Source organism: Otolemur garnettii, unplaced genomic scaffold (assembly GCF_000181295.1).
Source record: "Otolemur garnettii isolate 467f Iridium unplaced genomic scaffold, OtoGar3 scaffold00226, whole genome shotgun sequence".
Classification (NCBI taxonomy): Eukaryota; Metazoa; Chordata; class Mammalia; order Primates; family Galagidae; genus Otolemur; species Otolemur garnettii.
In genome coordinates, this window is record NW_003852621.1 from 739815 (window position 1) to 759586 (window position 19772).

At 54.0% G+C, this 19772-nt stretch overlaps 1 protein-coding gene across 1 annotated transcript; it reads left to right on the forward strand.

Moving 5' to 3' along the window:
* Positions 1-401: 401 nt before the first annotated feature.
* SLC6A18 (solute carrier family 6 member 18) lies at positions 402-15663 on the forward strand (the record flags this gene model as incomplete). The annotated part of the gene is made up of 12 exons (XM_012812854.2): positions 402-561; positions 5413-5553; positions 5900-6037; positions 7579-7760; positions 9458-9568; positions 10300-10412; positions 11081-11209; positions 13570-13726; positions 14096-14300; positions 14623-14782; positions 14987-15149; positions 15490-15663. Coding segments are annotated over exons 1-12 (1833 nt in total), but the record flags the coding sequence as incomplete, so codon positions are not given.
* Positions 15664-19772: the final 4109 nt, after the last annotated feature.

A 19772-nucleotide genomic window follows, 5' to 3' on the forward strand; every position in this document is an offset into this window, starting at 1 on the left:
AAAAAAAAAAAAAAATAAGTAATTGTTTAAAACAACTTAATATGCTCCATTCTCAGGGGCCCCAGGTGCCCCCAACAAGGAACACGAGGCTGTCATTGAAATTTCTCACATTGTTGAGCCGTGCCAGGTTGGCTGCGAGCATCAGATTCAAACATGGGAGAAGGAGCAGAGGATGCGGGCAGCAGGGAGGAGCTGCTGGGGTTAGAACAGGGCCTGGTCCTGAGTTACCAATTAACTGGGACCAGCTGGTTTTCCTTTAAATAAATGAAAACATACAACAGAAGAGGAGACTGGTCGTGACTTCCAAATTCTAGCAGAGATCTGAGAGGCCGTTTGGGTCTGGGTGAGGAGGGTGGTCCCACTCTACACCCCAAACCTCACAACCCTGTGACTCAGGCAGCATGGCCCACACCCTAGGACCAGACTGGCAGGGGGACCATCTTGAGGCTGAGAGGCCCAAATGGGACAACAAGTTCCAGTACCTTCTGAGCTGTGTCGGGTTTGCTGTGGGGCTAGGGAACATCTGGAGGTTCCCATACCTGTGCCAGACCCACGGAGGAGGTAAGCCCGCCGCCTGCACCCTGGGGCCCTCCAGGAGCCAGTGTCCATCACTTGCCCTTTCCTGGGAGGAGGTGCCAGTCCGTGGCTCACTGGTGGGGGGGACTTCCAAGGAGGTGTCGGGTGAGAGGGAGCCCCACCTGCCACCTGTAACCCCTTCTCCAAGCAGGGTGTTTTTGACCTGGAGTGTGGTCAGAGCCAGTATGGCGGCTGTACTACATGTAGCCTGTCCAGGCATGTGCTAGGTTCCTCCTTGGGCTCTTTGCACAGTGTCAGGCCTCGCCCCTGCTTCTCTGCCTCTGCCCAGGAGCCTCTAGAGCAGCAGTTCTCAACCTGTGGGTCACGACCCCTTTGGGGTCGAACAACCCTTTACAGGGGTCACCTAAATACATCCTGCATATCAGATATTTATAATATGATTCATAACAGTAGCAGAGTTACAGTTATGAAGTAGCAAAGAAAATAATTTTATGGTTGGGGGTCACCACAACATGAGGAACTGTATTAAAGGGTTGCAGCATTAGGAAGGCTGAGAACCACTGCTCTAGACTGAGCCTCCCAGGAGAGTGCAGTGGCTGTGCAAGGATCAGAACTGCCTATCACCAAACTCCCCACCACACAGGGTCTCTGGGAATATGAAGAGTGCTCGCATGGGAAGGGGTGCCTGCGTCTCCTCCTGCCGTATATGTGGTGGCCCCTCTGCCCCACAAGTGGGGATGTTCCTAGGCCACGCGTGCTCCCTGGCCAGGCTCCCCAAGGTGACCTACCTCCAGAAGGTGTCCCCCAGCCAGAAGCCAGAGGAGGTTACTCTGGCCTTGCTGCCCAGGGCATAGGGCAGGGGTGGACATGTAAGCCTGGCGTTCCTGACCAGGGAATAATCCTGCCCTGTTGGGGGGCAGGCCAGTCACCCTCTGGACTGAGGGGAGCAGAGTCGCTCAGGGTATAGAAGGAGCAGTCAGTGTGGTCTAGTGTTGGCTCAACTGCTGTGAGACCAGAGGAGATAAAAGTGCTTTCTGATGCTATGTCCCTCATCCCTTGTCAACGGGATAAGGCTTCTTAAGAGTTTATTTTTGTTTCTGATTAAAACAAAGTTTCAGGTAGGATGCAGTGGTGCACACCTCTAGTCCCAGCTACTTAGGTGGCTAAGGCTTCAGTGGGCCGGAATTGTGCCATTGCACTCCAACCTGGGCAACAGAGCCAAAGCCTGTTTCCAAAAAAACTTAAACCTAAAAATTAAAGGCCAGGCACAATGGCTCACTCGTGTAATCCCAGCACTCTGGGAGGGCAAGGCAAGAGGATCACTTGAGCTCAGGAGTTTGAGACCAACCTGAGCAAGAGTGAGACCTCGTTTCTATCAAAAAAAGGAAAAATTACGTGGATGTTATGGTGGTCACCTATAGTCCCAGTACTTGGGAGGCTGAGGCAGGAGGATCACTTGAGCCTAGAAGTTTGAAGTTGCTGTGAGCTAGGCTGACACCCCAGCGCTCCAGCCTGTGTTAGAGAGCAAGACTCTGTCTCAAAAAACCCCAAATTTTAAAAAGGTTCATAGGCTCAGCGCCTGTGGCTCAAGCGGCTAAGGTGCCAGCCACATACACCTGAGCTGGTGGGGTCGAATCCAGCCTGGGCCTGCCAAACAACAATGACGGCTGCAACCAAAAAATAGCCAGGCATTGTGGTGGGTGCCTATAATCCCAGCTACTTGGGAAGTAAAGGCAGGAGACTCGCTTAAGCCCAGGAGTTGAAGGTTGCTGTGAGCTGTGACACCACAGCACTCTACCCAGGGCGATAGCTTGAGGCTCTGTCTCAGAAAAAAAGTTCATAGCATGTAGAAAATTCTGAGAATGGAGATAAACGGAAAGAACAAAAATAATCACCTGTAGCTGCTACCCCAGGGGCACCAAGTTCTCTCTGGGGACCTGTTGTGCCATGGGGCATGCTGGTCTTGGGTGCCTTCATTGTGGCAAGTCCCCTTGAAGGCATTTCTGGAAGCACAAAAAGCCATGAAGCAGAGGGTGGAAGGCCCTGTGTCACTCTTGGGACCCGGCGGTGACTCTGGCTGTGTAGCTCCGGGAATGTCGGCTGTAGTGCTAAACGTCCACATTTTACAGACTATCCCTGATGTACAGGGTGCTCTGGGTCTGACCTCCCCACCCCGCACAGTCCACCAGGGATCTGATTGTCTACACCACATGGAGGGGCTGGTGTAAGCCCCCAGCTCGGGAGCTGCCGAGTGAGGAGAATGGCCCACCAGTCGCCCCATGTGCAAGGCTTGTAAGGGCTCCTCGATTTGGGGATACTTTAGAGGCTATTTCCAGATATGAAGAATAAGCACAAAGGACTTGCTCCGCTGTGTGTCTAGACTTATTATAGAACCACAGTCATTAGTGCGGTGTGACTTGCGGTGCAAGAATCCAGAGATCTCAACAGAGGCTCCATGGCGGAGACATGTGGAAATGACGGCGTGTGTGGGGAGGGAGTTCATGTGTGTGGTGGGGCCGAGGCAGGCCACCCAGAGCCCAGGTAGCCATAAAAACTTCCTCGGTTGAAGCCTTCACTGCAGCAAGCATTTAAGGCATGTCCCAGGCAGCGGCCTAAATCTGCACCACTTGGTCAAATGTCAGGAAATATTTGTCTACTTACCTCGTAGTCTCCCCAAGCGCTGCACCGACTAGCCATCCTATCCCTACATGTGAGAGTACCTTTCTGTCAGCCTCACTTTAACAACCACAGATTATTTTGAAAATAGGATATAATTGAGAGATGGATACTGTGTGGTATTTTTATTTATTTATTTATTTTTGAAACAGACTCTCACTCTGTCACCCTTGGTAGAGTGCCGTAGCCTCACAGCTCACAGCAACCTCAAACTCTTGGGCTGAAGTGATTCTCTTGCCTCAGTCTCCCAAGTAGCTGGGACTATAGGTGCCTGGCACAACACCTGGCTATATTTTTGTTGCAATTGTCATTGTTTAACGGGCCCAGGGTGGGTTCGAACCGGCCACCCTTGGTGCATGTGGCCAGCGCCATAACCACTGTGCTATGCACACTGAGCCTCTGTGATATTTTTAATTTGCATAAATTCATTACTAATAGGTGAATAATTATTTTCTCTCCTACTTGTAATGACTGAGATTTATAGATTTTCTCTTCAGAGATAAGAGTTGTAGAGAGACATTAGGACGGACACAGCAAAACGTTCAGATACAGACCAAGAGCGGGAGCTGCTTTGGTGTGCACTTAGCCCTTTAAACACAGGCACGCAGAGCCTGTGACCACTTAGTGGCCACTCAGGCCACATGCCTGAACTCAGTTCCCACACATGCTTCCATCACATATCCAGTTCGGTATCTGGAGACTCTGTTGAGATCTACAGGTTCTTGCACCAAAAAATCACACTGCGTTAGTGACTGTGGCTTTATAGTAAGTCTGGACACTTAGTGGAGTAAGTACTTTAGCCTTATTCTTTGAAATTTTACTGGCTATTACTTTTCTGAATGAGCTTTACAGCCAGGTGGTCAATTTTCAGGAGAGATTCTGAGAGTCCCAGTGGCACTACACTGACTTTTTGTGAGGGTTTGGAGAAAACCTGCTGGGACAGCCTGAGCCACACCCCCACAGAGAGAGTCATAGCAGACTCGGGCCACTGCCTGGGAAGCCCCAAATTGCCGCCCCTCGGCCCAACTTCCTGTGTTTGGCTCTCTCCGCAAGGCCTGTGCAGTTGTCTTCTTGGCGTGGTGACATGTGGGTTCTCCCACACTTGCATGTGACAGTGGCCAACCTGGGCAGCAGATCACAGCCACTTTTGGCACGGTCAGCAGATACCCTGTGTGTCCCCAGCTGCTGGTGCTTGTGAGGGGGTGCACTGAACTTACCCCAATTGTTTATAAACAGGAGTTACACGAACCTTCCCTTCCTGCCACGTTGAATCAACCCCCGCTTTTCTGTAAATTCAGCTGAAACACATGTTCTCGCCAATCTTCCTGTGCCCGTGCTGCCCCCTGTGCTAGGCTGGCTGCCACCCCCACAAGGAACACTGTTTGGGTTATTATCTAAGTTTGTGTCCACGTGGCAGTCTTAAGAAGGCTTAAAAGGCAACCAGCCACGGAATCAATGCTTCTATTTCAGTAAGATCCTGACTAGACATCTTCAACCTCCTAATGAAAAAAAAGATTTCCTTTCTCTTCTCCCTGAAACAGGTGAGACTCAGCTGCACCAAATTAGCTGTGACGAGACTCCCCCTCATCTTCCTCACAGTGTTGACCTCAGCCTGGGCACTTGGGGCCCTGCCCAGTCCAGGCTCCATAGGCCACCCCGAGCCTTGCCCTTGCTGGGCACTGGAACACACACCTGGGGCCCACAGCCCCAGCTCTCTCTACACACAGGTGTGCACACCAGGGCCTAAGAGTGGCCAGCGGACTGCTGGGGCATTCCAAAAGTGGATGTGCAGCTGGGAGCCCAGCCACTGGCATGAGACCTCACCACACAGGATGGACATTGAGGGGGGCTGGTGCAGGTGCCCCCACCTTTACAGATGCCACGACTCCATGCTGGGCACCCGTGGCTGCCTTCACCCTCCCAGGAAGCATCTCCAAGGCTGAACCCCAGATTTCAACTCTGCTCATCAACACTTCCTGGCATTTCTGCTACTATACAAATGACACCAATAAGGACTATGTATCCCCCAAGTGCTGGCACTGGAGTCCTGTGCAGAAGCCACCGAGGGCCAAGGGACCACCTGCCTCTCTAGGGCCTACAGTTTCCATGTCAGAGACAGAATATGTGGCAGTGATACAAAAGCCAGAGTGAGGCTGTTTGTCCCCAGCTCAGCTCTCACTGATCCCCATGTCCTTACAGGGGCCTTCCTCATCCCCTACGTCATTGCCCTGGTCTTTGAGGGCCTCCCTCTCTTCCACATCGAGCTTGCCATTGGCCAGCGGCTACAGCAGGGCTCCATCAAGGTGTGGAAGGCCATTTCCCCCTACCTCGGAGGAATAGGTAGGAGCCGCTGCCCTCTGACCCCATGGAGGCCCAGGCGTAGGCCAGAGCTGGGGGTGGCCCCAGGGGAGGGCACAGGCTGGTGGGGAGTCCTTGTGTGAATGATTTGGGGTCCAGAAGGGCACGGAAACTGGCATTACAGGTCATGTGTGAGGGAGTCATTGGCCTTCACCAAGGCCCTTCATCACTTTTATTTTATTTTTTAATTAATTCAATTTTATTTTATTGTTTAATTAACTTATTTTTAAACTTTATCTTATTTTATTTTCTTATTTTATTCTGGCTGGTTCTGAGCAGAGGGAGCTGGGAGGAGCAGGTAGGGGGCTGATACTGCCTGTGCCCACAGGGCTGGGCTGCCTCACCGTGTCCTTCCTGATCAGCCTGTACTACAACACCATCCTCACGTGGGTGCTCTGGTACTTCCTCAATTCCTTCCAGTACCCGCTGCCCTGGAGCTCCTGCCCACTGGACCTTAACAGGACAGGTGAGGTGCGGGTCCTGCTGTGGTTGAGATGCCCAAGCTGTGGGCAGGTGCTTGCCGACTGAAGGCGACAGGGGGAACTTTGGTGCTCTGTGTCCATATGGGCACATGCCTCCCAGATTCTCCCAGAAGCATATCTGCAGTCCAGGCCTCTTGGTCTTCACTGCCGGCCTGTGCACGGCCTCTGGATCTAGAGTCCACCGAGGCCCCACTGGTTTGCAGGGAGACTCTGCAGCTGTTTCTGTGGTTAGATCACTAGAGGGTGAGTGAAAATGATGTATGGGGCTGCTGTTTAGACTTAGCCAGGTACTGCATCTGGGGAAAGCTTCAAGATGAGGGTGACAGTTGTCTCCCTCTCCTCTGGCCTCACCACGAAGCATCGTTGACAATCTTTCTCTTCCTGCCACTAAAACAGAAAGTCTTTTTGACCACACTCTAAACAAGAATGGCCTTGGGGGTCTTGACAATGAGTCTGGCACCTGGACACACCCACAGGCCCAGATAGGACAGACACCCTGGAGAGGCAGAGGGCACTGGCCACTGGTGGTCAGCCTCTTGGGCTCTCACTGAAGGTGGCGTTCGTTCCACCCAGGTGTCCACAGCTGTGCTCTACCAACAGCCCCAGGACAGGTGATCTGCAGCCCTGGTCCTAGGTAACAGCAGGGCCAGAGGCTCAGAAGGGTTAAGTCCCTTGATACACACAGCAGGGCCAGGAATGCCTCTCCCAAGTCTACCCCAAGCTCCACTGAAGGAAGGTTTTCCCAGAAAGGTGCCTGGAAAGGTCTGCTCTGCCTGGGCTGAGACCATCTTTTCCTCCCGCCCCATGGGCTGAGTGTGGAGTGGGCAATATCCTTGCAGAGCCAGGCCATGATGTTCTGATCTGAGGCTGGGGTCTCACAAGAGCCCTGGGGCCAGAGGATGTTGTGGACGAAGCAGCCCTGTGTTGGGGGCAGTGGTCCTGTCAGGGTATTTGTGGTCCCAAGACTTCTCCAGAAGGAGCCCCACATTTCTTCATCAGATGTCTGAGGACCCACTGCAGTGGATCCCAGGAGTTGTCTTAGGTGATTGCTGGCATCAGACACCATCTCCCTGTGTCAGCTGTGGCCCTGTCAGGAAGGGAGTAGATATTGCCGGGGTCTGACTTTCTCTTCAAGTGCCAACCACACATTTGACACATGCAGCTGCCCCCCATTGGACTCTGTGCTATCTGTGGGGGTCTTGGGTGAGGGGGTCAGGGAAGGTGAGGTAAACACTGGCTTTACCCAGTGACACTGATGTCCAGGAGGCTACCAGACACCTGGGGCCCAGCATGGCTCATAAGCCTCCACAAAGCAGACTTCCCAGCGAGGTTTTCTCAGATTCTGCATTTTTACAACCAGGGCCATTTCTCCTTCTTAGCCTTGGGCCCAAGTAGAAGCAAGAAAGGGCACTTCAGACTGAAAGGATGGTGGTGAGAACAACCCAGTGCAGCCAGGCTCAGAGCAGCTGCAGTGAAGGGGGCCTCAGGCCCCAGGCCAGCCTGTGATAGGCCCTCCTGATCCCAGGGTTCGTGGAGGAGTGCCAGGGAAGCAGCGCCATGAGCTACTTCTGGTACCGGCAGACACTGAACATCACAGCTGACATTAATGACAGTGGCTCTGTCCAGTGGCGGCTGCTGATCTGCTTGGCTGCCTGCTGGGCAGTTGTGTACATGTGCATCATCAGAGGCATTGAGACTACAGGGAAGGTAAGAGTCTGTGGGATCCACCCCTTCCCAGCTTCCTCCAGCCTTGAGGACCCTCCTCCATCTGTCCCTTTGCTTTGTATGCCTACAAGCTCTGTTATTAGGGGCATAAACATTTAGAATTACTATGTCTTATTAGAGGATTGATCTCCTTATCACTATGAAACAATCTTTTTATTCCTAGTGATACTCCTTGTTCTGAAATTGACTTCATATTAAAATGGGTATTCCAGCTTTCTTTTGACTGTGTTAACAGAACATACTTTTTTCATTCTTGTTCTTTTAACCTTTTTGTATCTTTATAAAAGATCTGTTTAAAGTGTGTTTCTTATAGATAGCATATAATTGGGTCTTTCTTTTTTACCCAGTCTGACAATCTCTGCCTTTTATTTGGCATGTAGATCATTTACATTTAATGTGATTGTTGATATAGTTGACTTTAGCTCTACCATTAGATTTATTTTCTATATGTTCCATCTGTTCTTTGTTCCTGTTTCTCTCTTTTTCAGAGTATTTTTGGTGATTCCACTCTAACTCTTTCATTGGGTTATTGCTTCTCTTTGTTTTGTTATTTTATTGGTGGCTTTAGGTGCTCTGGCACACATTTTTTAACTTGTCATAGTCTATAGTCAAGTGATTTTGTGCTACTTTGTGTAGAATTTAAGAACCTCATCACATTTATTTCTGGCTTTGCACTATGGTTGTCATACATTTTACTTATGATATGTTGCAACAAAAAAATATAGTCTGCATTGATGCCCACCCATGTAATTCCACTGAGGGCAACAGAAAGAACCATTAGAGTGAGCCTCCAGCTTGCCTGGAGGCCTTCAGGAGCACACCCAACAAGAAGGCTTCTCACCTTTTCTTCTCTGGGGCATCAGTTGTCCAATACTGTGCACACATAGATTCTTCTTAGGTGATGGCACTCAGTCTACATACCCTGGACAATGCCTCACTTCATAGGCATGGAGGTTTTGCATAGGATCCAAGTGCCATGTGCCCTGTGCATCTTCTTAGTGAGCTGAAATTATAATTCCTCCCCTGGGAGGGTCTTCATGCTTTTGAGGACTGGAGCAGGCAGTAGGCCCAACAAGCCAGACAGAAACTCCAAATAATCCTATTATAAAAGTCCCTTAAAAAGTCCCCCAGACCATGCAAAATTGGTCTGAATTGGGAGAACCGAGGCAGGGCAGTGAAGGAAGAGTGTCCATTTGAAGATTTTTTGCATGGACACCTAGTGTGCAGACCCTTGCCCAAATCCAACTGAGAATTGGGGACTGGCCCTGCATGGGAGGAGGGGTCTGACTAAGTATGATCAGTTGGGGGCATTAGAGTGGTAAAGAGAGTATTAGCAGCACAGGAAGGGCTGAAAGAGCCTGAAGGTAGATAGGAGAGAGGAGAGTGGAGGCCAGAGCTGCCAGGAGTGCCCTACAGGAGACATAACTCAGGTCCCCCACCAGGACCCTGCCCCGTCTCAAGGGAGGCTGCTTACCCCTGATAGTCAATGTCCACCTTAGCTGATTCCACAGGGCAAAAATGTATTAAGGTGATGCAAATATGACTGTTTATGGTGAGCCCCACACCCCTTAAAGCTTGTCCCTTGCAGGCCCTAAATGAGTGATGGTGGCTTTGACCAAGAGGCACTCCATCCCTGCCTGCCTCTCTAAGGCTTAATCGTTTGTTTTTTTTTTTCCAAGGCAATTTATTTCACAGCTTTATTTCCCTACCTGGTCCTGACGGCCTTTCTCATCAGAGGGCTTACCTTGCCTGGGGCCATGGATGGACTGACCTACTTGTTCACTCCCAATGTAAGTAGGTCTCATGGGCAAGCCCAGGGTCACCAGCAAATGTGCTTGACTGAGGATCGGTCCCTCCCCTCGAAGAGCCAGAAACTCAGGGCACTGTGGGGCTGGGGGGGGAGGGCCTGGGGGGGTTGCAGGAAGCTCAAATCTGGAGCAAATAAAGAGGAGGACTTTGGCCTGGGACATGTGGACTGTGGAGCTTGCCACATTATGGTCAGGGAGAGAGCAGCTAACAACAAGTTGCCCTGTCCCAGGAGCCCATGCTGACCCCTGCCCTGGACCCTATACCGTGCCCAGGAGCCTGCAGCCCTGCTAGAGCATCTATAAGACTCAGAATCAAGGGAGAGTTCATGCTACGTAAGGGTGGGCAGCCAGGTGACCCAGCTGGAGCCACAGGTGTGTGGGTTTTCACAGGTACCCCCCACAGTACCTTGGTCCTCACCCAAAGCACCAGGTCTGAGAGGGCAAACATGCCCAAGCTTGTTCTGTTCTCACAGGGCCCAAAGAGAGTCATGGGCTGACTTGGCCGCATCCTGGGGGTGAAGCCAATGTCTGCCGTGTCAGAGCTGTCCCTCTACAACTGTAGGCTCCTGTGAGGTCCTAACTTGTTCCTGGTGTCTGTGCAGAACACACCCAGAATGTCCCAAAGGAAACCTTGGGAACATTTTGGAATGGTCAGAGCGACCAGTTGGTGTGGTTTGCCTCCTGTGAGAGAAGGTCTCCCTGACTCATTCCAGATGCAAATTCTCCAAAACCCCCGCGTGTGGCTGGATGCGGCCACCCAGATATTCTTCTCTCTGTCCCTGGCCTTTGGAGGACACATCGCTTTTGCAAGTTACAACCCCCCAAGGTGGGCAGCTGGGCAGCTGGATCCCTTTGCAGCCATGGGGCCCAGCCAGAGAAGCTTGGGGATAGAAACTGAGCCCGTCTTGATCTCAGGGTCATTCTACGGGATCGAGGGTGGCTGGTGTGGACCTCATGCCGGCATCTGGGTTCTGCAATTGTCCCTGGTCACCCAGGGCAGACTCAAGGCCACATGCTGACACAGACATGAGCAGAAGGTACTTTTATGTGGCCCCAGTCCACAAATGGCACCCGGAAGTGCCATCCTACTGGTCATAAAACAGAAAGCTGAGTGCACGGAAACAGAGATACAAACCTAATCTCCTCCGAGCAGGGGATGGCTGAGGTGGGTGGGCCAGCATGGCTACTGGGCAGCTCTGACCATTGGCAGCCCCTAGGGAAGGAAGAGTGAGCTGGGACCCAAAAATCTGCATGCAAGGCCCTGCCCCTCAGCTCCCTGTCACCCAAAAGCCATTGGGGGAGGTCTAAGTTTCACACACTCAGTAGCCTTGAGCTGGGTCTGTGTGGAGGCCAGGGGAATGGTCTAGGCCATCCTGAGACCACAGGGGCAGTGTCAAGGGCCCAGGTGTGGGTAGGTACAAGGGGATAAGCCCCCTCTTCTACTCTTACCTGGATTATGAACCACAAAGCCCTATAATGGCTGTTTGTGCCCAGGAACAACTGTAAGAATGACGCTGTGGTCATCGCCCTGGTCAACAGCATGACCTCCTTGTATGCGTCCGTCACTGTCTTCTCTGTCCTGGGATTCAAGGCCACCAATGACTATGGGCACTGCCTGGACAGGTGAGCGTAGGTGCTGCTGGGCTTTGCAGAGCACGGTCAGACAGGTGGCCACTGCACTGGGACCACCATGCCACTGGAGAGGGGTGTGTGGGGTACATTTTATTTCTGCAGGGCAGTGGGGTAAATGGTGTCCCCCAAACTTCACATCCACCTACTACTTCAGAACATGACCTGGTTGGAAAAGGTTCCTTGCAGATGAGACCATTGTGGAGTGGGTGGGCCCTAAGTCCCACAGCTAGTGCCCTTCTAAGGAGAAATGAGACACAGGAGAGAGACAAGGGGCAGAAAGCTGTGGATGAGCAGGGACCACAGTGATGCAGCCACCAGCCAGAGGACACCAGGAGCCTCCAGAAGGAGCTCAGTCCTGAGACACATTTCTCCAGAACTGAGAGAGAATAAATTCCTGCTGTTTTAGGCCCTATTTGTGGTCACTCAGGCAGCCCTTGCAAGCCTACAGGGCCTGCAACCAGAATTACTCCATCAAATGGGGTGGCACTGTCGGGACCCTTGACCACTGCTCACCCACAGCCCTTGACAGCACTTAGGGTCTACCGGGGCAGCCCTTCATGTCCTGCTCACATGGGGGTGACTCTGCCCCAACAGGGGACATGCACAGGGTGTACTGAGGGGCTGCTCCTGGCATCTGGTGAGTGAGGGCCCGGGATGCTATTCAACACCCTGCAGTGCCCAGAACAGCCCCCCAGGGAACAACCCAGCCCTGAATGTCCCCATGGCTGCAACTGAGATGCCCCGTTCCAACCACACGCACTGCAGCACTGGGCAGGAAGGAGAGCCCAGAGCAGCCATTGAAATGCAGCCTGAACCTGGTGCTCCTCGAGGAATGTTCTAGAGAGGCTGCAGGGCCGAGCAGACAGCAGGACCCCCGTGCAGGGGTAGAAGGGGAAAAGCTGGACTGAATCCAGTTGGAGCACCTTTGTTAACCATAAGCCAAGTGGTTATGTCCTAACTGGGGCCTTAAGGGCTGTGTGAATCAAAGTCAGTGACTCTCACTACATATGATGGTTCTGCCCTGTGATGTCTCTGCTAACCCTGAGTTAGTGAACTCTGAACATCTCTGCTCCTGGGTTTTTTTGTTTGGTTTTTGTTTTGTTTTGTTTTTCTAAGACAGAGATTGCCTCAGGTAGAGTATTGTGGCATCATCAGTGGGTGGAGTGCTGTGGCATCAATTGGAGCTCACAGTAACCTCAGATTCCCGGGCTCAAGTGATCCTTTTGCCTCAGTATCCCAAGTAGCTGGGACTACAGGTGTCCAGCATGACACCTGCTAATTTTCTATTTTTGTAGAGATGGGTCTCACTCTTGTTCAGGCTCGTCTTGAATTCCTGAGCTCAGGCAATCCTCCCGCCTTGGCCTCCCAGAGCTCTGGGACTGCAGGCGTGAGCCACCATGCACATTGCTGCCACACTGACATTAATTCATGGCAGCAGCACTTTCCCTGTGCCTGACACATGTGTTTCCCCTGTGAGGCATGTCCTGGCCTCTCCCACTTAGGAGCAGCAGACAGCACCCAGAACTGTGCTGGGGGAGCAGTTTAACCAGGGAGATCGCTAGCACTGAAATGTGGAAGTATGATGCTCAACGCAGGACACCTGATTACTGGATGAGCTAAAAGGACACGGAGCTTGGCCTTGTACCCTCAGCTGGGACCTTCATGTTGGGCAACTCAGATTTCTGTCACTCTTGGGATGTCTGCAAATAAGCACTGAGCACTCACAGTGATGCAGGCTCTGAGGAGTGAGTGGGCGCTGCACGCATCCCTGGGCACACTCTGCAGGCTTGTGCTGATGTGGGCTCTGAGGAGTGAGTGGGCGCTGCACGCATCCCTGGCCTAACTCCGTAGGCCTTCAAGGCTGGGAGCGAGTAATGGAAGGAGGGAGACCTCTCCCTAGGGACTGTCCCGGGAAGAAGCTGCAGCCATGAAGGGGTCTGAAGGGGGTTTTCTCCTCCCTGCATGCTGCCCCCCAAGGTGCTTGTGTGGGAACCTTGAGCCCAGAATACAATCAGGGGAGGGGATGAGCTGGCTGAGCCTTTCCCAGCAAACCCTCAGAGCCCCTGAAGTTTGAACCCCTGATCCCCATTTGGATGCAGGAGGAGTCTATGAGCCAAGGACACTGCCACCACCCCACTGTGCTCACAAAGGCATGTGTCCCCAGGTTCAGGAGACTGAGAACAGCCATCCCCATGTGCATGGGGTAGACAGGGGTCCTCACCATGTGCTATCCATGCACAGAGGCCAGGAGGAACCAAGCACTCCAGCAATGCACTGATCAAGGGGCTACTCTGGATGTGTCTGATGGCCAAGCCAAGAGCCCATGCTCACCAGCCTCCTCTGTGCCACAGAAACATCCTTGGCCTCATCAACGAGTTCGATCTCCCAGAGGAGAGCATCTCCAGGGATGTGTACCCAGCTGCCCTCACATACCTGAATGCCACCCAGCCACAGAGGGTGGCCCAGCTCTCTTTGAAGTCCTGCCACCTGGAAGACTTTCTAGATAAGGTACTGAGCACCTCAGAACTGGATGCACGAGCTGATGGCTCAATGCAATTGGCCCAAAGGCCATAAGCCAAAGACCCCAGCCCGTCACTTGCCTCAGTTTGCTGGGCTTGCAGGCAGCCATCTGGCAGCACCCCACAGGCTCTGCTGGTGCGCAAAGCCCAGGGGATGGGGAAGCCAATGTGAGGGACACAGGATCTGGCAGAGCTTAGGGCCAGTTGATGCCTGTACTCAGGGACGTCACTACAGCCAGGAGGCTGGTCCTGGGGTGGTGTCTCAGGTGCCTGCCCCCCTGCCTGCTGCAGGTGATAAAGGCGTCAGGTGCACCTGTCTTCACAGACAGGCAGGGCCGACTGCCTCTGTGTGTTGCAGAGTGCCGCAGGCCCAGGTCTGGCCTTCATTGTCTTCACTGAGGCTATCACCCACATGCCCGGGTCTCCTGGCTGGGCCGTGCTGTTCTTTGGGATGCTGTTCACCTTGGGCCTGTCATCCATGTTCGGGAACATGGAGGCAATTATCACTCCGCTTGTGGACATGGCAGTTATGCCCAGATGGGTCCCCAAGGAGGCCCTGACTGGTGAGTGGGCAGCTTGGTCATCATGGAAGGTGTGTCCTCACTGTCCCCTCCCACCTGCTGTCCAGACACCACTCCTCAATGGCGAGATCAAGGGGCTGTGCTGAGTCCCAGGGGAAGGCCAGGCCTGGCTGCTCCTCACCAAGGCTGTCATAGGGATCCAGAGTCAGAGAGGGGAGGGCAGGGCCTTCCCCATCCCTCTGAGGTCACCTCTATCCTCAATGGGTCCTTCCTGCTCTTTGGGCAATGTGCAGGGAAGAGGCTGGGGGAGGGATTGGTCTCCTGCTGGGACATCAGGAGTCTGACCCTGCCTGCTCACCCACAGGGCTGGTCTGCCTGGTCTGCTTCCTCTCTGCCATCTGTTTCACACTGCAGTCTGGGAACTACTGGCTGGAGATTTTCGACAATTTCGTAGCTTCCCTGAACCTGATTGTCTTGGCCTTCCTGGAGGTCGTGGGAGTGGTTTACGTCTATGGGATAAAACAGTGAGCTGTTTCCTCACCAAGCACTCCTTTGGGACCCCATGAGGGTGGGATTGGGCAGGGAGGCTGGCAGGCAAAGTCACAGCCCACAGCTGCCCCTGCCCTGGGGGGCTGGGAGGTGCTAGGGTCTAGTGCGGTCACTGTGATGCTCAGCCCTGAGCAGGGCCACAGTGGTACTGGGAAGGCTGAGCCCAGTGTCTCCTTCAGGTTCTGTGACGATGTCGCGTGGATGACTGGGAAGCGGCCTGGGCTCTACTGGCGGGCCTCGTGGGCGGTTGCCAGCCCCCTACTCTTAATGACCATCTTTGTGGCCTACCTCAGCCTCCTGGCCCAGAAGCCCCCAAGCTACAGGGCCTGGAACCCCCAATATGTAGGTCCTGGAGGGACCCTGCTAGTCCCCCGCCAGTCCCAGCACACCCTGGCCTCTCTCTCTCAGTTCCCTCGCCCAGGAGAGGGAGCCCAGCCCCCAAACTCTGGGCCATAGCCTTGGCCATAGCCCTGGCCTCCGGTGCTGGCTGGCTTCTTCTGTCCCCAGGAGCTCAGAGGAGCTTGTGCCCCTCAATGTGGGAAGGGACATGGCCTCTAGGCCGCCTAGGTTTGTGGTTGCTGAGGGTCAGACTCCTGCTTCAGGAGCCTGTGGTATGGCTGTCCCTGCCCCGACCAGCTGACAACTGCTCTCGTCAGCTGACTGCTCTCGTTCCCTCTGGCAGGGGCAGTTCCCCTCGCGACAGGAGAGGCCCTACCCGGACTGGGTGCTGGCCACCGGCATGCTGCTGACCCTCCTGCCCATGCTGTGGATCCCCGTGGTGGCACTGGTCCAGCTGCTCGCCCGGCGCAGACGGATGTGGAAGCTGAGGGATGCACGACCAGACTCAGACACCGACACCAAGACCTACATGGACATGGACAAGGACAAGTGCTGACTCAGTGGGGCCCAAGGGGGCTGCGGGGCGGGGCCTGATGAGGGCGGGACCTGATGAGGGCGGGACCAGCTGTGCCTCAATACACATGCATGCGATTGCCCAGTGAGCCTCCAGTTGCTTCCCTGAAGACCACGTTCGCACCCTTAGGCAGTTCCCAGGCTTTGGCTGCTCCCAGGTCCTGCTCCTCATGTGCTGAGTGGGTGGTCTGAGAGTCTCAGTACAAGGATTGAAGGTGTCTGCTGTGGGGGGTGGGGAGGCTATCTGCACAGGTGCAAGATCAACACAGGTGTCTGTAGTCATCTCCCCTGGCCCCGGCTGCTCTGGGGGAGGGAGTGGGGGGGAGAGCAGCGTGTCCGTGATAGCTCAGGAGGGCAGCTGCACCCCAGTTCTGAGTCCTGGGGGCTGGAAGTCACCCCCACCCCCACAGTGGTTCACAGGAGGCAAGGCCCCAGGTCTATCTTGGCTGAGACCCCAGGACAGATGCTCCCAGGAAGTGGGGTTTGGTGGATTCTGTGTCTGGCTGGAGCTGCAGCAGAGGAAATCAGCAGGGGCTGGCTGAATCTTCCTGACATTATTTCCAGGAAACACAGCATTTTGCCATTTTTCTTTTCCCAGAGTGTCAAATCTGTGTTTGTTAGGAAGGTAAAAATAGGCTGATATCTGGGGGTCACCCACTCATTCATTCACTTACAGTCCGAATCACCCACAGCTTTGGTCCATGCCCAGTCCCCCACCTGATCTCAGCCACAGTTGCCCACTTTGGAGCCCTGGAAGGAAGAAGCCCCGCAGCCCCAGCTCCTCTCCCCTTGCTCACCCCACCTGTTTCCCTCCTCCTTCCTCCTACAGCACCAGGGGTCAGGTCCAAAGAGCTGGGAATGCTGAACACAGGAGCCGGTGGAGGCCTCAGCCTCTTGCTAGGCGCAGCAGGGACGATCCCAGCTGCTCTTGATGTTTAAGATAAGCCCCTGGCTGGACACCACTGTCCATGGTACTGAAAACTGCAGCAACTGCCCAGGGCTCCTACCCAGTTACAAGTAGCCCCTTCACTGTTTATGCCTACACTTCGGAAGCCATCCTTGCCCAAACCCCAGAGTAAAAAAAAGCCCATTTCCCCAGAGAACTGATTGTTAAACATGGAATTAACTCCTGAGTGCCCACTTCCCTGCAAAGTGCATCCTCAGCCCATGTAGGTTGGCCCTGCAGCATGTCCCTCCATCCTGCCACTGTGATGCTTCCCACACCTGTCACAAGGCAGGAAGGACCTGAAGAGCATGTCACACAGGGAGTCCCTTAGATGTCAGAGCCAGCATGATACCCAGGGCTCAGAGCTTCACTGCAACCTCATGCCTTATCCCTGCCAGCCAGCCCTTTCCCCATTGTAATCAACACAAAACAAAGAAACCAAATGGCACCCATGGCTCTCAGATGTTGCTTAGTCCTTGGGTGGGCCTCAGACCCTGCTGAATCCAGGAGCCCACAGGACCCACAGAACTCTCTCCACTGCTAAGCTGTGTCTGCTGCTGGATGCTCATGATTCAGGTGAGATGCTTCCCTCTCCAGAGTCTAGACATCAAATTGCAGGACTGGCTGAACTTGGGAGTTAGGAGGATGGCAGGGTAGCTCCCCAAAGGAAAGCCTCCAGGTGGGGTCAAAGAAATAGGTGGTATGTCCAGCTCCCAGGTGTGGCGGTATGATGTCCTATTCCAGAGTAGACACAGACAAGGGCAGCTGCCTCCAAGCAGCTCTCAGATGCCCCCCAAACTTACCACAGGGACTATGGGTCCTGCATTGGCCCTGAGCAAGAAGAGTGGGGGCTACCAGAGAGCAGGGATGTGGACAAGCGTCTCCCAGGATCTAGGCTCGCGTCGTCCTTTAAAACAGTTCAGAAACAACTGGGTACTGGGTGGATGGAACCTGCTTCTTTCTGTCCGGATCAGAAATTTTTTTTTTTTGAGACAGAGTCTCACTATGTTGCCCTTGACACAGACATAGAGTGCTGAGGCATCACAGTTCACAGCAACCTCAAACACTTGGGCTTAAGTGATTCTCTTGCCTCAGCCTCCCCAATAGCTGGGACTACAGGCACCCGCCTTAATGGCTGGGCATTTTTTGGTTGCAGTTGTCATTGTTGTCTAGCAGGCCTGGGCTGGGCTTGAACCCACCAGCCTTGGTGTATGTGGCCGCTACCTTACTCACTGAGCACAGGTGCCGAGCCCATATTGAACTTTTTGGTGTGGGATATTGTGAACAGGATGGGGGCTCTGCCTGGCTCCTCGTGTACAGGAGGGGCTGAACACAGCTGCATCTATACTCCTGCCCTGGAGTTTTGGGGTCCTGCTCAGCTACCAGTAGAGGAAGGCGTGACTCCACTCCGCCTGTGTGCTGATGCAGCTATGGCACTAAAGGAAGAAGGGAGGATGTGCAGGATGTGGCCCAGCAGGTGGGTGGTGGGTGCACAGATGGGTGGCCCAATGGAGGCAAAGGCACACCTGTCCTCACCAGGCATGCTGAGATTGCTCAGGGCTGGGGGAAGTTACTGGAGCAACGTCCAGGGAGGGGTGGTCTAGGGCTAGGCTACAAGAGCAGAGCCAGTGGGGCCCAAGCTATGTGATCACCACCTCCCACACAGTCACCTTCTGTTTGTCCCCAGCCCTTGGGAAAACCCCCTAGGAGTGGTCCCTCAGACTGCCTGGCTTTGGGATAGGAACAAAATGCTCTACTGCCCAACCGGAGAGGCTGGCAGAGAGGACTGGCAGCCCCGCCCCCCATTTCAGGGGCAGCAGTGTTCACATGGAGATGAAGCCAGGCACAAACAAGGCCAGCCCATCCTAGAGATGGACACAGCCCCCACGAGGCCCTTCCCTCTGGCCCTGTTCCATCTCAGACTGAGGCTTGGACTGCATGTGGGGAGCTGACCCTCAAGGTGGAGAGAGCTCATGGTAATCAGCTCAGAGACAGGTGAGCCTCTCCACTCACACATGTGCAGCCACAGTGATGGTGGGTGGAGGCTGAGCCCAAGGCCGTATCAGCTGCTCACTGAGCCTGGGGCAGCTAGGAAGCCTGGCTCAGCTCAGCCACAGAGGCATGGGCATCTACACTCAGGGAAGGAGGCAGGAAGAGCAGAGGTGGAGATATGAGGAAGGATGGCACAGGGGGAGAGTGGGAGCCATGGGGGAGCAGCCTCCCCTCCATGCATGGGCCTGGGACCCAAGCTGAGCATGAGCCTCCAACCCAAGTTGGGGAAGGGAACATATAGCTACAGATGGCAGAGCAAGGGCTTTGTGTTACATCCAAAGAGAAAAAGCGAGTCACCCCCTCATCAAGGCTCTGCTCCCGCTTGTGTGAGGCTAAGAAGACAGGACCAACCCCACCATGATGCTCTCCTGAGCTGTATCAGGGAAGACCACGGACATCCTGTCTGGAGGGCATTGTGGATATGTGTCAGACCCTCCTCTGGATCCCTCATGGGATCACCTGATGCCAGGCTTGGCACAGGGAGTTGAATTGAAGGGGTATATACCTGCCTCAGCCTGAGGACCCTACACTGGCCTGCCGCCCCCACCCCTGCATCAGCACCCACATTTCATCAGGACCCCCAGGCGACTGGCAAACAGGAAGGGGAGAACCCTGCAGCTCTGGGCACCAGCTCCAGGTGGGGGTTGAAGTCTTATCCCAAGCACCTACTGCCACACACAAATGTAGCATCTCACGGTTCTGGAGGTTGGAAGTTTGCGTGTTTCTCCCTGGTCTGGGTTGAAATCCAGGCAATGGCAGGGCTGTGCACCCTCAGGACACTCGAGGGGAGGATCAGCTGCTTCTCCAGGTTGGAGCAGCCACCTCATTCCTCGGCTGGGGGCCCTACCTCCACCTCAGGCCAGCAGTGGTCAGTTGACTGTCTTCTGCCCCCCTCTCCCACTTTTAGGGTCCTTATGTTTAATCACCAGGCCTACCCAGATATCCAGGGTGACCTCTATATTCTTAGGTCAGCTGCCTGGGACCCTCGAATCCATTGACACCCTCATTGTTTCTTGCCCACCTCAAGCAACATGTTTATGGGGACTAGCACATGG